The sequence below is a fragment of the Panthera pardus genome, unplaced genomic scaffold (assembly GCF_024362965.1).
Source record: "Panthera pardus isolate Hobbes unplaced genomic scaffold, ASM2436296v1 HiC_scaffold_11, whole genome shotgun sequence".
Lineage (NCBI taxonomy): Eukaryota > Metazoa > Chordata > Mammalia > Carnivora > Felidae > Panthera > Panthera pardus.
The window spans coordinates 36126864-36147510 of NW_026526666.1; the positions used below are offsets into that span (position 1 = coordinate 36126864).

Sequence of the window (20647 nt, forward strand, 5' to 3'; positions counted from 1 at the left end):
GTGGTAGGCAGAATAATTTCTCCCTGTCCTCTCTCTGCCCCAGAGATGTTCATGTCCAAATCTCCAGAACTTGTGAATGTGATAAGTTATATGGTAAAGGGGAATTAGGTTACTCATTAGCTGATCTTAAAATAGGGTGAACAGTCTGTATACCCAGATGGCTCAATGTAATCACTAGGGTCTTTAAAAGTGAAAGAGGGAGGCAGAAGAGGATGTCAGTGGGATGCAGCCCAATATTGCTGGCTTTGAAGATGGAGGGATGGGGTCACAAGTCAAGGAAAGTGAGCAGCCTCTAGAAGCTGGAAAAGAGATTTTCCCCCAGCGCCTCTAGAAAGAATCCAGTACTGCTGATACCTTGATTTTAACCCAATGAGACTCATTTTTGATATCAGACTTCCAGAGCTGGTAGATAATAAATTTATGTTGTTTTAAGCCACTAACTGTGTGGCAATTTATTATACTAGCAATAGAAAATTAACACGTTTAGGTAATCATTTACTGCGAGCATTACTAACCACCGAATAATCAGATGACAGACCAACTGGGGTTTCCTCACCACTACTTTATCCTCATTCCCACTTTCCTTTTGGCCATTTCATCAACATCACCATTAACAGCTGCGCAGAGGCTCTAAATTTAATGATTTGTTCAGTTTTAAGTTGTACTAGCACAGCTTCAAAAAGCTTGCTTGGCATAGCTTGATGCCGAGGGTAAGTCTGACCCGGAGTTAGAAGTGCTTTCAGCCACCCATGCTTTCCCCTATGCTCAGTTGCTAGTGTTTTCCGTTTCCTGCTTATATTCCAGAAGAGAAGAGAAATAAGAAAACAGGTGCATTGAGGTTTGTGACCACAATGACATACTTTTTTTGTTTGCTTGGTTTTTGCTTATGGTAAATTATTTCAGTTTGGGCCAATTCTAAAGCATTTGAAGTGAGATCAATGCAAGCCCTTCACCATGGGAATATCGTGTACACATGGGAACACCGCGGTGGGTGTACCAGTTTGTTAGGACAGCCATAACAAACTACCACAGAGCGGGCAGCTTAAACAACAGAAATTTATTTTCTCACAGTTCTAGGGGCTAGAAGTCCAAGATCAAGGTGTCAGCAGGGTTGGCTTCTTTTGAAACCCCTCTCCTTGGCTTATAGATGGTCGCCTTCCTCTTAGGTCTTCCTGTGGTCTTTTCTGGGTCTGTGTGTTCTATGTCCTAATGTCTTCTTGTAAATTCACTAGTCATAATCGGATTAGGGCCCATCCATATGACCTCATTTTACCCTAACTAAAGGTCCTACCTTCAAATACAGTCCTATTCTGAGCTACTCATATTCTGAGTACTTCAAAATATGAATTCTGAAGGAACACAATTCAGCCCTTATCAGAGAGCCCTTGTCAAAGGCTATTAAAAAAAGCATATAGAAAATGTTCAGGACGGCTGAAACGAAAGCCATTTAACTTCACATCCAATATTTGTGCATAAGAAAAAATTTAAATGGATTTCAAATGATGATTTAGGGTGAGTGAAGATATGGCTAGAATTTTATAATTGGTTGTATAAGGAAATGAGAAAACTGGTATTTTGTATTAAGCCCTGACAATGATAAAAAAAAGAAAGCACTGGTGTAAAAATAGTAAACATGATATTATAAAGTACATCAATATTTGTAAATGTTTGCAGTAACAATGATAACAATAAAAAATGGTAAGGTGTTAAATACCTAGAAAGTTATTTCTTGAGGTCAAGGACAACTGTAGAAACACATACCAATCAGTTAGCTAAAATCGGAAGAGGTACTATGAACCTCAACAACACTTCTGAAGAAAAAGGTAAAAATTCATAGTGCATTGTTCCAATATAAGGATGAGGGCTCCTGCAGTGTCAGTTATTTAAATATGTAAATTTTCAACATTAAGTTAAGAGTAAGTTAGACTAGTAGCATGAGGAAGTAGAAACACTTTTTAGAAACTATGGAATGAATCTAGTAGTTTCTTAATATATACTCAGTTGGACTAGATTGGTGGGCATTCTTCCCCTATTACTCTGTTCCCATCACCAAAGACCAGCATGAATACATAGAAACTAGAAACCTATAGGCATCTGTAGTATCCATGGAAAAGAAATCAAGAGATAAGGGCACCAAATAGAACTCAAGACACCGTTTTATCCTTTGAAGATACTTTAATTTTGCTGTTATGATTAATTAAAAAACACAGTTGTTTTCAGCATTTCCTAGCTACAATAGTGCATAGGAAATTCCATTCTAAACAAAGAAGTAATTAATGAAATAACAACACACCTTAACATTTACATTGATAGGTTACAGTTTACAAGGTGCTTTCACATACATTATTTCATTTGATTCTTACAACAAGCAGATAAAACAGTCAGTGGGAAAGAAAAATGATTTTTTTTTTTTAGGCTTATGATGAGTATTTTCAGGCCAATGGGCAGTCAATACAAGAACATATCAAAAACAAGACAGCAATACCCACAAGCCACAATATCTGTTTTTGGTAGGTTGACAGTTTGATATCAGTTGGATATTTAGCATCAGTGAAGGAGGAAGGAATCAAAACAGACATAAGGTCCTTATGATATTCAAAAAATTGTAAGAACACTGTAAGAGATAAGGAGAAGAAAGATGCCCTAAAATATCACCTTACCGAGATTTACTTCAAAGCACATTATCCCTTCAAAGTGTCAAATAAAAAGAATTTTGTCATGACATGTGAAAATTAGAAAAGACCTTAGAAACCGCCTAATGGAATTCTTCCATTTTGTGGAAGAGAGAGCTGAGGCCAAGGTCATGCCGACTGTGACAGACCAGACCTGAGACCCAGATGTCTTGACTTTGAGTCAAGGGGTCCCTCCTCTGCAGTGCCATCTCCTTATCATTTACTGAGGAAAAATGTAATTTCTTCTGCTTCAAATAATGTAATCTGAGGTTAAACACTGATTCATTCCACTGATTTCTTATTCAAATTTTCATCCTGTTCTTGGCTAAATTGTGGCTGAAACTGGGAGTTTTATATAACTTGAAGATATTCTAATTCCGCATCCTTAATTGGTTGGAAATAGACTCCCTTGACATATCTGAAAGCTTGCTCATGTCCTTTAAGTGGAGAGAGAAATGGGAATGGCTAAGTAGCCCTCAAAACCAACGCATGCCGAGAGGTCATCTACCTAGGCAGATTCTACAGCAAGTTGTGCAGGGCAAGTAGTTATTTTATTTAAAACGTCTTTTTAGAACTTAGAGAAATCTTCTTAATTGCTGAAAACTAAAATGTAATAATCAAATTGTCATCCCCATGATTTATTAAAATAATTCTACAATAATATACAATAAAGCTACCATGGAATTTGTTGCATACATATAGAATACAATGATCAGCATGTTCTTGGGCCAAAAAAAACCGAATGAAAATATTTTATAGAAATGATGGTTTAAATTTATTAACATGAATGACATATTTTTTGTCACATAAAACTTGATACAGCAAAGTATATCATATTTTTCTTGCACATTTTAAATATAAGTGGACCAACTGAAATCAGTTATCAGCTCTTAAATGACATAACCATGCAGGAACACTTGACAACCAAAAGATGTACAGATGGATGCAGAGAACATCCCAGACAGGCTTTTTCAATGTCTTCAAAGGTTTTACAAGAGTGTGGTACGGAGATAAAGAAGTTGTCAGTGACCGGCACCAATAATGAAGCAAATAGAATGCTTATATACATTAAGATCAGTCTGATTAAAAACAACTCAACTTATATGCATGTAAATTGATCATAAAAAAATGAACAGAGTTTACTTTCAGCTCTTTTGGTGTGTTGTTTTAAGATAGGTCACTGACACACGGAGATAAAACCAGATGGGAAAATTTAAAAGCAAAGAAAAAAATACTTAAAAAACAGAGTTAAGCCATGGATTCTCAACAAACGTGGAACTAACTGTGCAAAAATGCTTGAAATTTCCACTGACAGCAATGCTGTTGGCAAAAAAGAATTAAAAAAAAATTAAACTCAAATGCTAACATTGCATCTGCATGATCATACATGCTGTGTACGGAAAGAGGCTGGAAATTCTAACGTGTCTAAAACTATCACACCTCAAAATTAAAATACAGTTGTGGCAGTTTTAAAAACTTTGTCCCTTTTCCTCGTGGATGAGGCATAGGATGAACGCTGAAGCTACAACAGTGCCTCTCCCTCGGGCTGACAGATACTGTATGCTGGAATAACCTGGCAACAACTCCTTTTGTCCTTAACCGTGACAAAACAAAGCGAAGCAAAACAAACAGAAAAATCCCTATATAAATAAGAGTGTCTCTACACTACTTACAAGCATCAAGCCATTTGTTGGACTCAGAAAAGTAATTGTCCACATTAATGATCTTTTTTAGTTCGTTTTTTTTTTTTTTCCCGTAAAAAATTTACAAGGAGGACTTGAGAAACTAAAAAATTTGTCCCTTTCTTCATCAGTCGCGTTCTGTCAAAATACTGGCTAAAATCCTTACGGAGGAGCGAAGGTGTAGAAATCTTAAAGCCCTAATCCCTACAGCAATGACCAAGTGATGGTCCCCTACCAAGTGATGGGACCCACAGCTTTAGTTTCTCCTGTGAGTGAGCTGCATGTGTCACACTGCACAGGTGGTCACCCGATTACTCACCGGGAGGAAAATACAAAAGGTGGTGAAGGGAGACGGAACCTCTGATCTCTAGAAATCCAAATTGCCGGGTGTAGCTACTCTATATTAGTCTATCCAAATGTCTCACCAGAGCGGTGAGTTCTGCAAAAGGTATTGTTTTGTTTTGTATAAATTGCCTTGTTGATACGACACTCTGTCTTCAAAAATTGTCAGAAGTTTTGGCAAAACTGAGTCTGAGCTACTCAAAGTAAAAATAATCACTGGACGTACAGCCTCAAGCCATCGACCAACAACCATAACGGCAAGAACTACCGAAGGTAACACTTACCCTTCCTTTCAAATATCACAGAGCCATAACACTGCCCGTCTGAAATACCCACAAAATAAAATGGAGCACTGCTTGGAGAAAACCCGACGAACATGAAAAAGGAAGAAATGGGTGGAGGGGAGGAGAAAGCCCAACCAGAGGGAAGCGGGAAGGTGTCTAGTTGTGTGTTATGGCACAGACAATGCTTGCTTAGCGGTGCCTTGTTACATAGGTGGACGCAGAGCGCACACACGGACGATGGCAATAAAGACCTCACTCAGTCGCTGGAATGACGGAACTAGGTAACTGCTTCAACAAGGACGGTCTCGACTCCACCTGATCTCTCAACAGAGTGCAAAGACTGAGTGTGAGCTCTGATGTCATCTTGTTGCCCATCTTTAAAATTCACAAAATTCTTTTGCACATTTTTCTGTTATAGAGACACGGATATCTTCTTCTTCATAGTCATCAAAGTTGCTGGTATCTCCAGAGCCTCTGAACTTTGGTATGAATGGTGCTTCCACCTGGAAATGAGACAGAAAAATGAAGTGTGATATTTTGATTTATCATAGGAAAAACGTGTTTGGTCTTCACCCTAATCCCGGGCACAGAGCTCCTTAAACTCTTGGATGTCATAAGTGTTATGTTAATGAGGTGACTTTTGGAAAGCCCCTAGGTAACCTAAGGATGGGTGCTGGTTAGACACTCGGAACTTTGAGTCTCATCTCCTAACCTCAAGGAGCGGGGGTGGGGAGGATGGGGGGCTGGAGACGGAGTTTAGTCACCAATGGCCAATGATTTAAATAATCATGCCTACCTAATGAAGCCACAGGACTTCAAGAGGATGGGGTATGGAGAGCTCCCAGTGAACAAGTGGGGATTGGGGGAGAGTGGCGTGCTTGAAGAGAGCAGGAAGCGCTGAGCCCCGTCCCCATATCTTGCTTTATGCATCTCTTCCCTCTGGCTGTCTTTGAGTTACATTCTTTTATAATAAACTGATAATAGTAAGTAGTTTCTGACTTCTCTGAGCTGCTCTAGCAAATTAATTGAACCCTAGGAGGGGTTTGTGGGAAACCTCTGATCTAAAGCTGCTTAGTCAGAAGCAGGTGCCTAACTTGCAATTAATGTCTGCAGTGGTGGTGGGTGGAGGGCACTCTTCTGGGACTGAGCCCTCAGCCTGTGGGGTCTGCGGCTATCTCCAGGTTCAGCGTTAAGAACTGAGTTAATTGCATGGTGGTCTGGAGAAAAAAAACCAAACCCACAAATATTGGAATCAGAAAGAGGAATAATGAATGCCTGACAGTTTCTAAATACTAAGGAAAATAAATTCCCACCATTATTATATGGTAGCATCTTTAAATGCCTTTAAGTCCCTAAATGATAACAGCATTAGAAACAGCAGCAAACAGGGGTGCCCGAGTGGCTCAGTCAGTTAAGGTGCTGACTTTGGGTCAGGTCATGATCTCACATCTCATGGGTTTGAGCCCTACATCGGGCTCTGTGCTGACAGCTCAGAGCCTGGAGCCTGCTTCAGATTCTGTGTCTCCCTCTCTCTGTCCCTCCCCCACTCACACTGTCTCTCTCTCTCTCTCTCAAACATAAACATTAAAAAAAATTAAAAAAAAAGAGAAAGCAAACAGTAGGTTTGCTATTAATCTCAACATTTTCATTCAAGGAATGGTACAATACTTAAGAGAGTTCTAGGATAATTAACTGTTGGTACCAAAATACTGGCACTTTAGGTTACAGAACTCCAGATTTTCCTTTATCGGTTCCTTATTTCTAAAGCCTTTATATTTCCATCCTTTTCCTTAATTCCCTTCTCTTGAGGTTACAGATAATTCTTAGATATACTTGTTTTGTTGTTGGTGTTTTTTTTTTTTTAAGTAGTCTCTAGGCCCAACACAGGGCTTGAACTCATGACCTGGAGATCAAGAGTCACATGCTTCACTGACAGTACCAGCCAGGCGCTCCTCTTAATCTTCCTTTTAATTCCCAAGTTTATTTTGTTTAAAATATCTAGCTATCAAAACTTTCTGGGAAGTTGGAAAGAAACATGTCCCTTTTAGAAAAATAGCATTGCTAAATTCTGAACATTTTTTTCTCCTTGGATCCTAAAATTAAAATGGCTTTCCTTTATTTAAAATAGGGACTTTCTTAATATTAGGTGGTGCACTGAATATGTTTGAGGAGAAGATTTTAATTTTTACTTTTTTAAAAGTAATCTCTATGCCCAACACGGGGCAGAAACATAACATTTTAATTATGAGGAATTTTCAAGATTTTGATTTTCTTCTAATTAATATACTGTTATCCCAATTAAGAGCCCCAAAGACAATATAGATATCTGGAGAGACCAATAAAACAGGAGTCCTTGTTTAATGGGTACACAGTTTTCATTTTGTGAGATGAAAGGGCTCTGGAGAGGGACGGCAGTCGTGGCTGCACAACAGTATGCACTTAATATGATTGACCTGCATGATAGCAAATTTTGTTTTGTGTATTTTCTTACAACTAAAAAATATTGAACTATATATTCTTTTCCTTGAACATTGATAAGAATTCCACATATTAAATATACAAATATTTTGGAAATTGAATAAAAGCTACCATCAAGGTATGTAAAACAGTGTGGAGTGTAGTACAAGAATAGACAGAAAGAACCCCTAAAGCATAAAGTCGGAAACAGACCAAAGTATGTAATAATTCAGCATTAGCAAAGGTGGAATTTCAAACAAGGGGTCAAAGAAGAATTACTCAACAAATGGTGAGAGGGTAACTGGCTAATTACTAAACAACAACAAAAAGAAGTTAGATCAAAAAGCACTAAAAGAAAATACAGATTCAATAAATCACCCAAATAGAACTGCTCTTGACTACATAACATGTCCAGTTGAGATAATAATGCTAAGGGCTGTTTCATGAATTTAACGCCTAGGAAGTTTCTGAACCCATCTTATGAGATGCGGAGACTACTGCCCTCATATTGTTTTGGTCTTTGCTGCATTATTAAATTCTTTTAATGCTTTGTTTTTATATTCTTTTCCAAAAGATATAAACTAGGAAAACCGTGCTATTAATATTAATTTATAGCATTTACATTTTTTCCCTAAGGAAATTCACTCATGTGGCTGCATAGCAGTATTAAATATGGCAAGTCTCTGAAACATTAGAAGCTTTGGTCTTATGGAAAAAAAATAAAAAATTAAATATATTCAAGATGACAACACTTTATAAATACGAATTATCTTTAGGAATTTGAGAAGCAATGTTGAGAGAAAAGTAACTCAGCACAGCAAAATCTTTCTTCAATGTCTCAATTTGTTACAATGGTAAAGTGATAAAGACTGAAAAATATCTGATGAATCTAGCTATTAAATGTTATTAAATCCAGCTGTTTGCCAATTCCAGGAAGGAGAATATATTTGTTTATTTTTGTCTTTCTAATGCGGCTTCACATCAGTTTTGAAATGCAAACCTTTAGGACATTGTTTACCTAATAATTACCATAATATTGTGAAGAGTAAGAGGCAAGGGTAGGAAAAATCTGACACTGAACACATTTCAGATTGGGGCGCCTGGGTAGCTCAGTCAGTAAAGCATCCAACTCTTGATTTCGGCTCAGGTCATGATCTCACGCTCTGTGAGATCAAGACCCGCCTTGGGCTCTGTGCTGACAGCATGGAGCCTGCTTGGGATTCTCTCTCTCCTTCTCTCTCTGCCCCTCCTGCATGTATGCATGTGCTCTCTCTCAAAATAAATAAACGTTAAAAAAAAAATTTCAGGTTGATGGTCAAAATAGAATATGCCTTCTCTTTTATCAAGTAGAAAACTCATTTTTTTAAAAACTCATTTTTAAGTTGTGGGCTGGAAAGGTCCCTTAAGTCCTGCATAGGATTAATTCAAAGGTAAAAAAATTAAAACCACGTGTTAAGTTGAAAATATCTTTACCACATATAATTTAAATACTAACTTCCAAAAGCTTTTAAATTAAAGAAAGAAATGGCTCACCTTCCTCTGGTAAATAGCAATCCAATCTGTTGTAGCAAACCACTTGTGAGTTTTTATATCACTCACACCATTCTTCAGGTTTCCAAACCGTTTCGTCAAATCCACCTGCAGCAGGTTCCTTAGAAGGTCCTTGAGATCTGAACTGAAGTGCGATGGGAATCGGACCTGTATGAACACGCCATGTGGTCAAATTCACATTCCAGTGGTTATCATGGCCTCACCTTCAATGGACCATAGACATCTGAAGAAAATGCTTTAAAGGGTTAATAGACCCCATTTATGAACTCCTTGCATTCTTACTGTGGTTCTCTACAAGTGCCACCATCACCTTATAACTTGTATCGCGTGTCATGACATTACCTCAGTTGATCTTTATTGAGGTATGTTGTAATATTTGTGTATGTCTGTTTCCCCCAGATCATGAGCTTCTGGGGGGAAGGTACTGTGCCATTTTGTGTTTTTATTCCCAGAATTGATTGTGTCATTTCAAATAATGTAGTTCATCTAGTCAACAATTAGTTATTAAGACCTACTATGTACCACACTGCTCTAGGCACTAGATATATAGCAATGAACTATGACATATTTGGTGACTATGGTATTAACTCTATTCTAAAGATGGAGAAACTAGGATTCTCAGACATTGTATAACTTACCCAATCACTAGACTATAAAGTGGCAGAGCTGGGACTAGAAATCTAGTCATGATTCCTAGCCGCATAAATTTTGTTCTTTATTACACTGTCTTCAAATAAATATAACTCCTTAACATATATATTCTGAGTTTCCAAAGCGCAACACGATGTGCATTCTCATAGTCTCAAAGTAGAAATTAAATCATAAGCATGCAAAGCTAGACCCTATGGCAAAGCCAGACTCGTAACTATAGTCTCCCGACTGCTATTTATGCTATTCTGTAAATAAATGCTTCTCCAAGTGTGCTTCTAGGGCCCACATTCATCAGAGTCAACTGGAGGGGTAGAGGGTAAAAATGCCGATCCTGGGGCTTCAAATGATAGGGGCACTGGGTCTGAAATTCTGAGCTTTTATCTCTATTCATGAAAGCCTGAGAAGCACTATCTTCTCTACTTTGTGCAGAAGTTTTATTTTCTCTCCTAGTGACAGATCAAAAAAATTTTCATGTAAATAATAAACTAAAGTCATCATCATACCAGAGGAAAACTAAAATTTGTGTCCAACAACCAAGGACTATTTGAAGGTTGAATAGCTAATGACCCAACAGGATTTGGGATCAACTCAAATAAATTAGCAACTGAAAGCCTCATTTTTGCAAAGCCCGTATTACCACAGAGTATAAGAGGGTTTATGTTCCAAAAAAGAAAAAAAAAAAAAGGCACATGAATTGCTCCTTCTTTAGTTTTTACTTCCAAAAGTAACGTTTTATTAATATAATGGCTTATTAGAAGTTAGGCACTGTGCTAAACTTTATGTGCAGTGGTTCATAACCTAACATTACGGTAAACATGATTATTATCTCCACTTACAGGTGATACAATTGAAAGTGACACCAAGTAAGTAACCTGCCTAAGATTACAGAGCTAATAAGTGGTAGAGCTATCATCCCAAACCAGGTACTCTTGGCTCTGGAGTATATATCCTTAATTATTCTATACTGTTTTTCATGATTCAATAACCTGAAAAGAGTTATTGTCAGGACACTTCTAAAAGACTGAAATTTTCATCTTAAAAATATTTGCTGCACATTTCCTCATTTATGCCAGTTGGAGTAGAAACTAGAGAATATGGGGTATTCAAAAGGCATAGTGTCTAAAAATAACATGACTTATTTTTATAGTGGTTATATTCCAACTTTGCTTAGATTCCAAAGAAGTAGCTTACTTGAAGTAGAGCTGTCTTTGTTTAGAATAGAGTCCGCAAGAACTGTTCAACGTAATGTGCCAGTTATTCTCCCTTTCGTGATGTTTGGAATGGTAGACAATAATGTACTACATATACATTATCTTCTGGGGGTGCCTGTGTGGCTCAGTTAGTTAAGCGTCCAACTCTTGGTTTTGGCTCAGGTCATGAACTCATGGTTTGTGAGTTCAAGCCCCCATCAGGCTCTGTGCTTGCAGCCTGGAACCTGTTTGGGGTCTCTCTCCCTCTCTCTGCTCCTCCCCTTGCTCACGCTCCCTCTCCCTCTCTCTCTCTCTCAAAAAGAATTAAATAAACTTAAAAAATATCTTCTGAGGGGTGCTTGGGTGGCTCAGTTGGTTAAGCGTCGGACTTCAGCTCAGCTCATGACCTCATGATTCGTGGGTTCGAGCCCCACGTTGGACTCTGTGCTAACAGCTCAGAGCCTGGAGCCTGCTTTGGATTCTGTGTCTTCCTCTCTCTCTGCCCCTCCCCCACTCACACCCTGTCTCTCAAAAATAAACATCAAAAAATTTTTTAAATTATCTTCTGAATTCAGGTAACGTGCAATAGAGTGCCTAAAGAATATACACACCTAAATAGAGTAGATCTTTATTTTGGAATGCAGATAAAGCTCTGGTCTTGGATTAATGTGCGTATGTATCTTTGCAATCTTTAGAACAGTGATTCTCAAATGGGGAGCTATAGTAGGGGCTTATGATGGTGGACATCGGCATTTGGAAAACTTATCATGTGACAGACATATCCTCTTCACCTCCATATCACAAGTCTTCTTCCCCAGAGATTCTGACAGGTAGCCCACCTCACATAGTAGGCATGTTAATGATGAGAATCTGTCATATCCTTTAAGTATACTGAAGGAGAAATAATGAGAATCATTGTGAAAGTATTTTTTCCATGACTGTTCTGAAATGTAATCAGAAATGTAGTTTCTTTGTTGATTTGACCTTCCAAAGAGCCATGTTGATTCATCAAATTGAAATTAGCAAAAACCAGAAAATGACTTAAACACAATTATGTTTCAGATGCAAGACTTTACTTATGGCATGTTAACTTGGAAACACCAAAGGTTTCTATCATGGGAAGCATGATAATTTTTCCTTCAAAACTGTATTAAGAGTATTATTTCTATTATTATTATTGATTATAACTGCTGTAAAAATTGAAATCAGAATCCTAGAATATTGGAGCAAAGGAAGTCTTAGTTTAATTTAATCCAAATCTTCATTTTAAGATAAGGAAACCAAGCTCCAGTGAGACTACCAACTCAGTCAGTTTCATTGTTGGGAAAATAACTGAATCCTCCTGATTCCTACGTCTCTCTGATAGTCCATTATGGGGCAAACAATGTGAAAGTAGCTGTAAAGAGCCAGATGTGGAAAAGAAAAAGTCTGGACCCATTAAACCATTAGATCTGAGAGATAAGATTATTGGAAACTGGCATTATTTAACATGAAAGAGGTGTTTGTGCAATATACACTTCCTAGAGTGTTTATTTGATCTTTTTTGCCCGATATTTCCTGTTTAGAATGCTTTAACAACCGTTAGGGACTAAGTTACTTCTGAGTTTCCTAATCTATTCATGAGAATAAATCTATTTCTACAACGAGGTATAGACATCAGAACAAGCTTTTGACATATAGTGCGTATCAAAAAATTTGTGACAACTAAAAAAATACATGTTTAGAACACACAGATGACCACCTAAGTCAGTATCTCTGAGAGTGAGTGTCCACTTCATGAGAGCTTCATGAAAGCAGAGACCATAACTAATTTACTGTATCCAGCACTGTCTGGCATATAATATGAGCTCAATGAATATTACATGAATGCATGAATTCACATCTGACAAATAATGATCAAACACCTTCCATGTGTTAGGCACCAATGTGCTTGGCATATAGTAGTAAACAAAATAAGCAAACAGTCCTACCTACAGAGTTTACATCCTAGTGAGGATGAGAGATGATAGATGATAATTTAGCAACAAGAGCGATCCTTTACAAATGTTGTCATCCTATCACACCTCACAAAGTCTTGCATTGTAAGGTCTTTGATGTTTACTCTGAAGAAAATGGGGAACCACTGCAAGCTTCTGGAAGGAGTAACAGGATCTAATTTAACATTTTTAAAGAACCACTCTAGTGACTCAGAAGAGAGCAATATCAGTGGAGGTGGCAAGAAGTGGTTGAATTCTGTGTGTATGCTAAAGATAGGTAAAGATAGAGTCAAAATGGTTTTCCTGTGCTTTAGATATGGAGTGAGGACTCCAGAGTATGTTCGCCTGAGTAACTGAAAGGATGGTGTTGCCATCAACTGAGACGGGAAGAGCAGTGGGAGGAACAGATTTGCCAGGGAAAACAAAAATCTGTTAGTTTTAGACAGATTGAATTTAAGACATGTATCGAATACCTGAATGGAGATCTCAGGTAAGAAGTTGGCTACAAGGGTCTGCAACCCAAGAGTCAGGTATGGACTGAAAAAGTGAATTTGGAAATCGTCAGTTGGCATTTAAAGTCATGAAACTGGATGAATCCACCAATGGAGGAAGTGCAGAGGAAGAAGAGGACCAAGGCAAGGAGGATCAACAAGGAGAGACCAGTAATGCAGAATAAAACTAAGATTGTGAAGAGTTACTGAAGCCAAGTGAACAAATAATAAATGAACCACTGAACTAAATTCAGTTTCTGGCTTTGCCACAAACTACCTTTTATCTTTGGGCAATTCTGAGTCTTGATTTGCCTACATATAGCATAAGGGAGTTAAACTGAATAAAATTGAACATTCTTACCATCTCAAAAGTCCCACCAGCCTATCACTTCAATAGAAAGAGTACCTGGGTTCCATTCCCAGCTCCAGTTACATACATTCCCTATGCATTAGGGCAAACTCTTTCACCTTTCTGGTCTCTATAAAATGATGAACACCCCCAGGTGTGAAAAAAATTAGGTAATTTTTATGAAACTGATGCAAGGCACTAATTCAATACATTTTTAATTTTTTCAATTTTTCTGTTAGAATAATATTTTAGTGATCTGAAGCTGACTTTTTTTTTTTTTTTTTAAACATTTTATTTATTTTTGAGACAGGGAGAGACAGAGCATGAACGGGGGAGGGTCAGAGAGAGAGGGAGACACAGAATCTGAAACAGGCTCCAGGCTCTGAGCTGTCAGCACAGAGCCCGATGCGGGGCTCGAACTCACGGATCGCGAGATCATGACCTGAGCTGAAGTCGGCCGCTTAACCGACTGAGCCACCCAGGCACCCCTGAAGCTGACTTTTGAATCAAAGAAGAAACTTGGAAGGCAACAATATCTATCATTAGATATCTAGACTAGTCTGTGCTAGAAACATCGTTCGGAGAATGCAAGAAGTTCCTTCGTGTCTCATGCTCCACCTGTTCATTTATAGAAAAAGCACTTTCTTCTTTTCTTTTGGTACTTAAATTTGGTAGAGTGAGGGAGAAAAAGGACAACTATGACCCTGTTTTATAAGGATAGCATTGTAATTATAGCTGATACCTTAAATAACTTCATCAAATTTCATTATGTAATATGTTAAACCAACTAAGAAATTCACATCTGAATTCACTCGATAGAATATTGATTCTGTTTTCCGCACTAGTTATACATTTTTTTAAGTTTATTTATTTATTTGGAGAGAGAAGAGAGAGAGAGAGAGAGAGAGAGCAAGAGCATGAGTAGGGGAGAGAGAATCCTCAGCAGGCTCTGCAATGTCAGTGCTAAAGCCTGACAAGCGGTTTGCACTCACAAACACAAGATCATGACCTAAACCTAAACCAAGAGTTGGCCACTTAACTAACTGAGCCACTCAGGCGCCCCTCAGCACCGGTTATAAAGTCTTGTACATTTTGGTTTTAGGAAAATTAGTATTTTCTAAAAATTAAGAGGAAGTTACATCCATAAAGCAAATCTGATCATGTTGTTACCATACCCATACCAGGGGATTTAAATTCACTAACTGCTTTACTTTTTTTTTTGTTTGTTTGTTTTTTAGCTTTAGAAATAAGACCAAAATCAAATTTGTCTATGCTCAGCTTAATCACAGAATTACAAAGTTGGTCTTTGAAGAAGAAGGGAAAATTTTTACTGCTTTTCTTGTACAAGTGACAGGGAGATAGTTTAACTAGTCACATTACTTTTTATGCATTGAGATAAAATTTATTGGCTTAAATGACTCAAAAGAGTTTGCACCCAGCCAACAAACAATAATCTGTTAACTTCTGTCCACAAGCATGCTAGAATAAATTTTTAAAAGTTACCTTTCAAATTAAGTACAGTTGTTTTTTTTTTTTAAGTTTGTTTATTTTGAGAGAGAGGGAGAGCATACAAGAGCAGTGTAGGGGCAGAGAGGGAGAAAGAGAGAGAATCCCAAGCAGGCTCTGGGCTATCAGTGCAGAGCCTGACGCAGGGCTCGATCTCATGAATTGTGCGATCATGACCTGAGGCAAAAATCAGGAGTCAGATGCTTAACTGACTGAACTACCCAGGTGGCCCAAATTAGGTGCAGTTCTAAGAAATCTGTATCCCAGTAACAAATTTATCTAGCAAAAATGAGCATATACATTAGTAAATTTTTCAAAAGGCATAACAACTTTTCACACATTAAGCTTTCTATAGATATGGTACCAACCTCCACACTGCCTCAAAGGACCTGAGGAAACTTAACCAGCCTGGATCTTATATATAAAAAGAAAGATCTAGTACATTTAAAAAATACTTATAAATATTACTACCACAGGGGCACCTGGGTGGGTCAGTCAACCGGTTGAGCGTCCGACTCCGGCTCGGGTCATGATCTCGCAGTCCATGAGTTCGAGCCCCGCGTCAGGCCCTGTGCTGACAGCTCGGAGCCTGGAGCCTGCTTCCGGTTCTGTGTCTCCCTCTCTCTCTGTCCCTCCCCCACTCATGCTCTGTCTCTCTCACTTTCAAAAATGAATACATGTTAAAAAATTTTTTAAAAATAAATATTACTACCACAGCTGGGTGCTCTGATCTGTTCTCTTATTTATGCAGAAACAGTGGTAGTTACGATAAATCTAGATGGTTACAGAGGACCATTACCTACCCAGTCCTCATTCCTTCCCCTGCAAAACAAATTGCCATCAAACTGCCACTAAAGTAAGGACTGTCTCAAAGCAGCTATTAAGAATTTTAAATGACCACAGCAAAGTGTTAAAAAATGGCCTTGGTTTTAGGCAAATGGTAAAACTGCTTTTGAATTTTAAGAAAATGACTACTGAGTTATCTAAGTTTCTTTAACTATAGCCATAGCCAAATAAAAAACGGCACTTTAATTTCCCCAAAAGCATTAACAATGGTATCTTAGAACAAGTACAGTAGTATTTCTGCCTATGTGTATGTTATTTAGGAAACAGAATGGTTCAGAAAAGAGCTAATATAGCAGGCTTGGGACTGTTACCTTTAAGGAAAGCCTGTTTGCAAGTTTAGCCCTGGGCAGGATCTGGCAATTGGCATGGTAACGGTTCTTCACACTGATACGAAACTTTCCCTAAATAATATGAGTGGTTCACTGTACCTAGATTGTTTGTACAAACAATATGGCTTATGCCAAACATCTACTTTGCTCTGTCAGTTTGGGATGTAGGTATGGGCTAGGTAGAGGGTGTATATGTGATCCCAATAAAATCCTTGGGCACTGAGTCTCTAATGAGCTTCCCTAGGAGACAATATTTACCCATGTTGTCACAATTTGTGCCTGGAGGAATTAAGTTCATCTGTTGTCACTCCACTAGGAGAAGACTCTTGAAAGTTTGTGCCTAGTTTCCTCTAGATACTGCCCCATGAGCCTTTCCTTTTGCTGATTGTACTTACTATCTTTTCATTGTAAGGTATCTTATAATGAAGGTATTTGTTATAATATAAGGGCTTCATTTCTTGAGTATTGCTGTATGTTGAAGTCTTTGGGTCTTCTTAGCAAATCACCTAACCTGGGAATGGCTTTGGGGACCCCTGAGACAGAAAGGAATAGCTATTTGGCTGCTAATCAGTTACCCTTCATGTGAATATGAATTTCCTTTCAGGAAAAAATGAACTGACTCTTTGATCATTCTATATATATGTATGTTTACAACTTTATATTTTGTATAGCGTCTCCTTGTACATTTTTGGTGCTCATTAAAAGTGGAATAATATTTACTTTAAATATAATAGAGCTCAGAAATTTTTTTTAAATTTCATAAGTCAAGGACTCTAAAGTTATGGTTCCACAACAGCTGTTACTTGACTGCCTTATTTCAAGTATCATTTTTGAACACAATATTAACTTATATATTTCTCAGAGTGATGCAGTTAAATAGAGTTGCTGTAGGAACCACAACTGATTCTTATCATAGAGTATATGGCACTGAAGTATGGAATTTAAAGACTATATACAGAAACTCAGCATATATATTGCTAAGAAATGTCAAATTTAATGTGAAAATTATTAAGACGTTTCTGTCAACTGTGCATTTCTAAACCTGAACCTTGATATCACATGAATAATTTGACATTTAAAATACCACCTCCTCCATTTTTAAAGGCAAAATATGTGTAGGAGAGAATCTAACAAGCTGATTGATCATCTTTCTGTACATTTAAAAATACCAACTTGAGTTAAAATATTGTAATAGAGAAAATACTTAGCAACCTAATTTTCAAATATGTGTATTTCAGTGAATTAATCACTTCATTAAATACATTTTATTTTAATTTTGATGTTACTGATACCTATAATCTATGGCTTCAGAATGGAGACAGTAATCAATATAAAATGTTGCATAAAATAATAACACACTTTTAAAAAATCAGCAAAAATAATTATGATTGAAACATATTTTAAATGATATATCATTCAAATCATTAAAGATTTTTAAATACAAATATAGGATTTGGAAGACCAAAATTTGAGTTTTAATGACTTGAACAATGAAAAAATTTAAATATTAGTTATTCTCCAATTTGGCTTTTATTTACTAACCAGAGAGATAATAAACTTGTAATGTGTTTGTCATGTGGATAGGGATACATTCCAGTTTGGCTTTGAGTGTTGAAACAGATGGTTTTACTGGGAATGGTGCATATGAATATGACTTTATGTTCACACAGTGTAAATCCTAGAGATCTGTTAGTACCAATATTCTGCTTCATGATTTCTACTTTAAGAGCAAAGGGGAAAAAGGAAGAAAATAACTTTATTTCCAATATGGGACACGATAATCTGGCACCTTTAGTTAAAAACAATAGTATACCAAGCTTTGCACCATGGCAGTATCATAGCCAATGAGGTTTATCCGAGGCACGATTATTGCTAATTGAAAAACAATAGTATACCAAACATCCTATCATATTTCTAAATAAGTGAAGAAAGATATCAGATATTGTGATAAGATAAAATTTTATGTTGCCATTCTTCTAATAAGGTGACTAGGATTTAAACAGTTATGATTATAGAATATACACAGATTTAAATATTAATATTGGAACCTGACTATTAAAGTTTGATATGAAATAAAAACATATTCATAAACAGGTAAACATTTTTTTTCCACATTGTGGAATGATTGGCTAATGAAGGCCTATTCATACAGATGAAGACAGACTCATTTTAAACAAAGCAATTTTTCTAAATAAGGGAAATTTAGTCATGACAGCATCCTTGTCAGAGAGTTTTACTTCTTTTATAAAGTATAAGTAAAAGCAATGTAGGAGCTTTGTAATGACCTATAATTAAATTAGAATTTCTAATAGCTATTAGTAGAATTTCTGCATCCTTGGTCTTTGCTGAACCCTTTGATAAAACCCTGAACTGTTTTATCTCCATACATACACCTGTGATAAAGTTTAGTTTATGAATTAGGCACAGTAAGAGATTAAAAACCATGAACAATTACAACAATATGCTGCAGTAGTAAAAGTTATGTGGGTGTGGTTTCTTTCTCTCTGTCCCCCTCTCAAACTATCTTACAGTACAGTACTCACCATTCTTGTGATGATGTGAGATGATACAATGCCTATGTGATGACATGAAGTGAGGTGAATGACACAGGTGTTGTGCTGTAGTGGCCGGCTATTACTGACCTTCTGATGATGCCTCAGAAGGAGGATCGCCTGCTTTGGACTGCAGTTGACTGTAGGTCACTAAAACCGTAGACAAGGGTGGACTACTCTATGCTTCTTTCATTCAGTGACTTTAAAGTATTTCAGTTCCCTCAACATTCTTCATATGACCTTTGGGTCATATTCTTTCTTGAGATTTTACATAATCACCTTTCAAATTCTTAAAAAATTAATACCTGTCTTGCACACTACTTTTTCTTGATGTTTTGTTTATCTCAAAAGTTCTTTTACCGTGCCTTTGATATTCTGCTGGATGAAAACAGTTACAAGGATGAGAAACCTGAGGCCTAGATACCTACAAATGTAACAAGGACAGCAGTGATACCTAATTTAAGTATTCCTTTCTGCCTTTCTGTATTACCTTGGTGTAAATCTCTCAACACCTAGCTTAGTTATCTTTAAGAAGTATTTAATTTTTATTTTTGACATAGCTGAAGTATAAGTTCTTTAGTTAGTCCCCTAGTTTGTGAATACTGCCATAACATAAAACTTTCATAAAGTGAAGGGAAATATAACTGAAAATCTTGTGATCCCTGTAGACTACGTATACACTACAAGATATGGAACAATACCGTGTTGAGATGTGGATTCTAGGGGGCTGGATAGACTCATTCTGTTGGTGTCTTGTCCTCACAGTCCAGCTGTGTGGCATCCATGATTTAAATTTGAATATTGGTAAAAAAGATAAATTACTACTTTAGGGACATTCAGGTGATATAGGTGATATAAATTTTAAGTTCATGGAGCTGAGGGTCAGCTTTTACACTAAATGTAAAGTGTGAATCTGGCTGAGGTATAAAGAAATAGAGACTTTTCCTCTATGTCCTTCCAGATTCTCTAGGTTGATTAGGCAATTCTCTGCCTTAGACTAAGGTTACAAAATAGAAAAAAGTCAACTACATCACATCTCAGGGTACTGTTATGTCAAGATTGATGCTCTGTTTCCTGGTCATATTCTAAATGGGGCTATGTGATCTAAAGAAAAAAGAAAGATAAACTAATGGGGTGTACCACATGTAGGAATAGGAAAAAGGGAAAAATGGGAAAATATCCCTTCCTATAAACTCTATCATAAATGTATAGAAGGTCTTTTTGGAATTTTTTAAAGCCTATTCTTTCTAAGATGGAAAGAATCAGACTCAACTCTATTAAAATTGACTGTAGTATTTTTTTTAAGTTTTTTTTGTTTGTTTGCTTGTTTATTTATTTATTTATTTATTTATTTGAGAGAGAAAATCCTAAGCAGGCTCCACGCTGTTAGCACAGAGCCCAATGCAGGGCTTGAACTCAAGAACCGCAAGATCATGACCTGAGCTGAAATCAAGAATTGGATGCTTAACCACTGAGCCACCCAGGCTCCCCGACTGTAGTATTTTTTTAAAAGTGTATGCTAGGGGCACCTGGGTGGCTCAGTCGGTTGAGCGTCCGACTTCAGCTCAGGTCACAATCTCGCGGTCCGTGAGTTCGAGCCCCTCGTCGGGCTCTGGGCTGATGGCTCAGAGCCTGGAGCCTGCTTCAGATTCTGTGTCTCCCTCTCTCTCTGCCCCTCCCCCGTTCATGCTCGGTCTCTCTCTGTCTCAAAAATAAATAAACATTAAAAAAAAAAAAAAGTGTATGCTAAGGCAAGAATGAATGGTTTG

General features: G+C 37.3%; 1 protein-coding gene and 1 non-coding gene across 10 annotated transcripts in view; one reads left to right on the forward strand and one right to left on the reverse strand.

Annotated features, from left to right (window-relative positions):
• Positions 1–2155: 2155 nt before the first annotated feature.
• PRKACB (protein kinase cAMP-activated catalytic subunit beta) overlaps positions 2156–20647 on the reverse strand; it is a 126038-nt gene continuing 107546 nt past the window's right edge. For all 9 annotated transcript variants that reach the window (XM_019413970.2, XM_053893271.1, XM_019413967.2 and 6 more), the window contains 2 exons: positions 8971–9135; positions 2156–5483 (listed from right to left, as the gene is read on the reverse strand). In XM_019413970.2, the coding sequence (XP_019269515.1) occupies positions 5358–5483; positions 8971–9135 (291 nt within the window). In that variant the 3' untranslated portion in view covers positions 2156–5357. The remainder of the gene's footprint in view (positions 5484–8970; positions 9136–20647) is intronic.
• LOC128776052 (U4 spliceosomal RNA) lies at positions 18142–18287 on the forward strand. Its single transcript, XR_008421011.1, has one exon. It is a non-coding gene; the product is annotated as a U4 spliceosomal RNA (small nuclear RNA).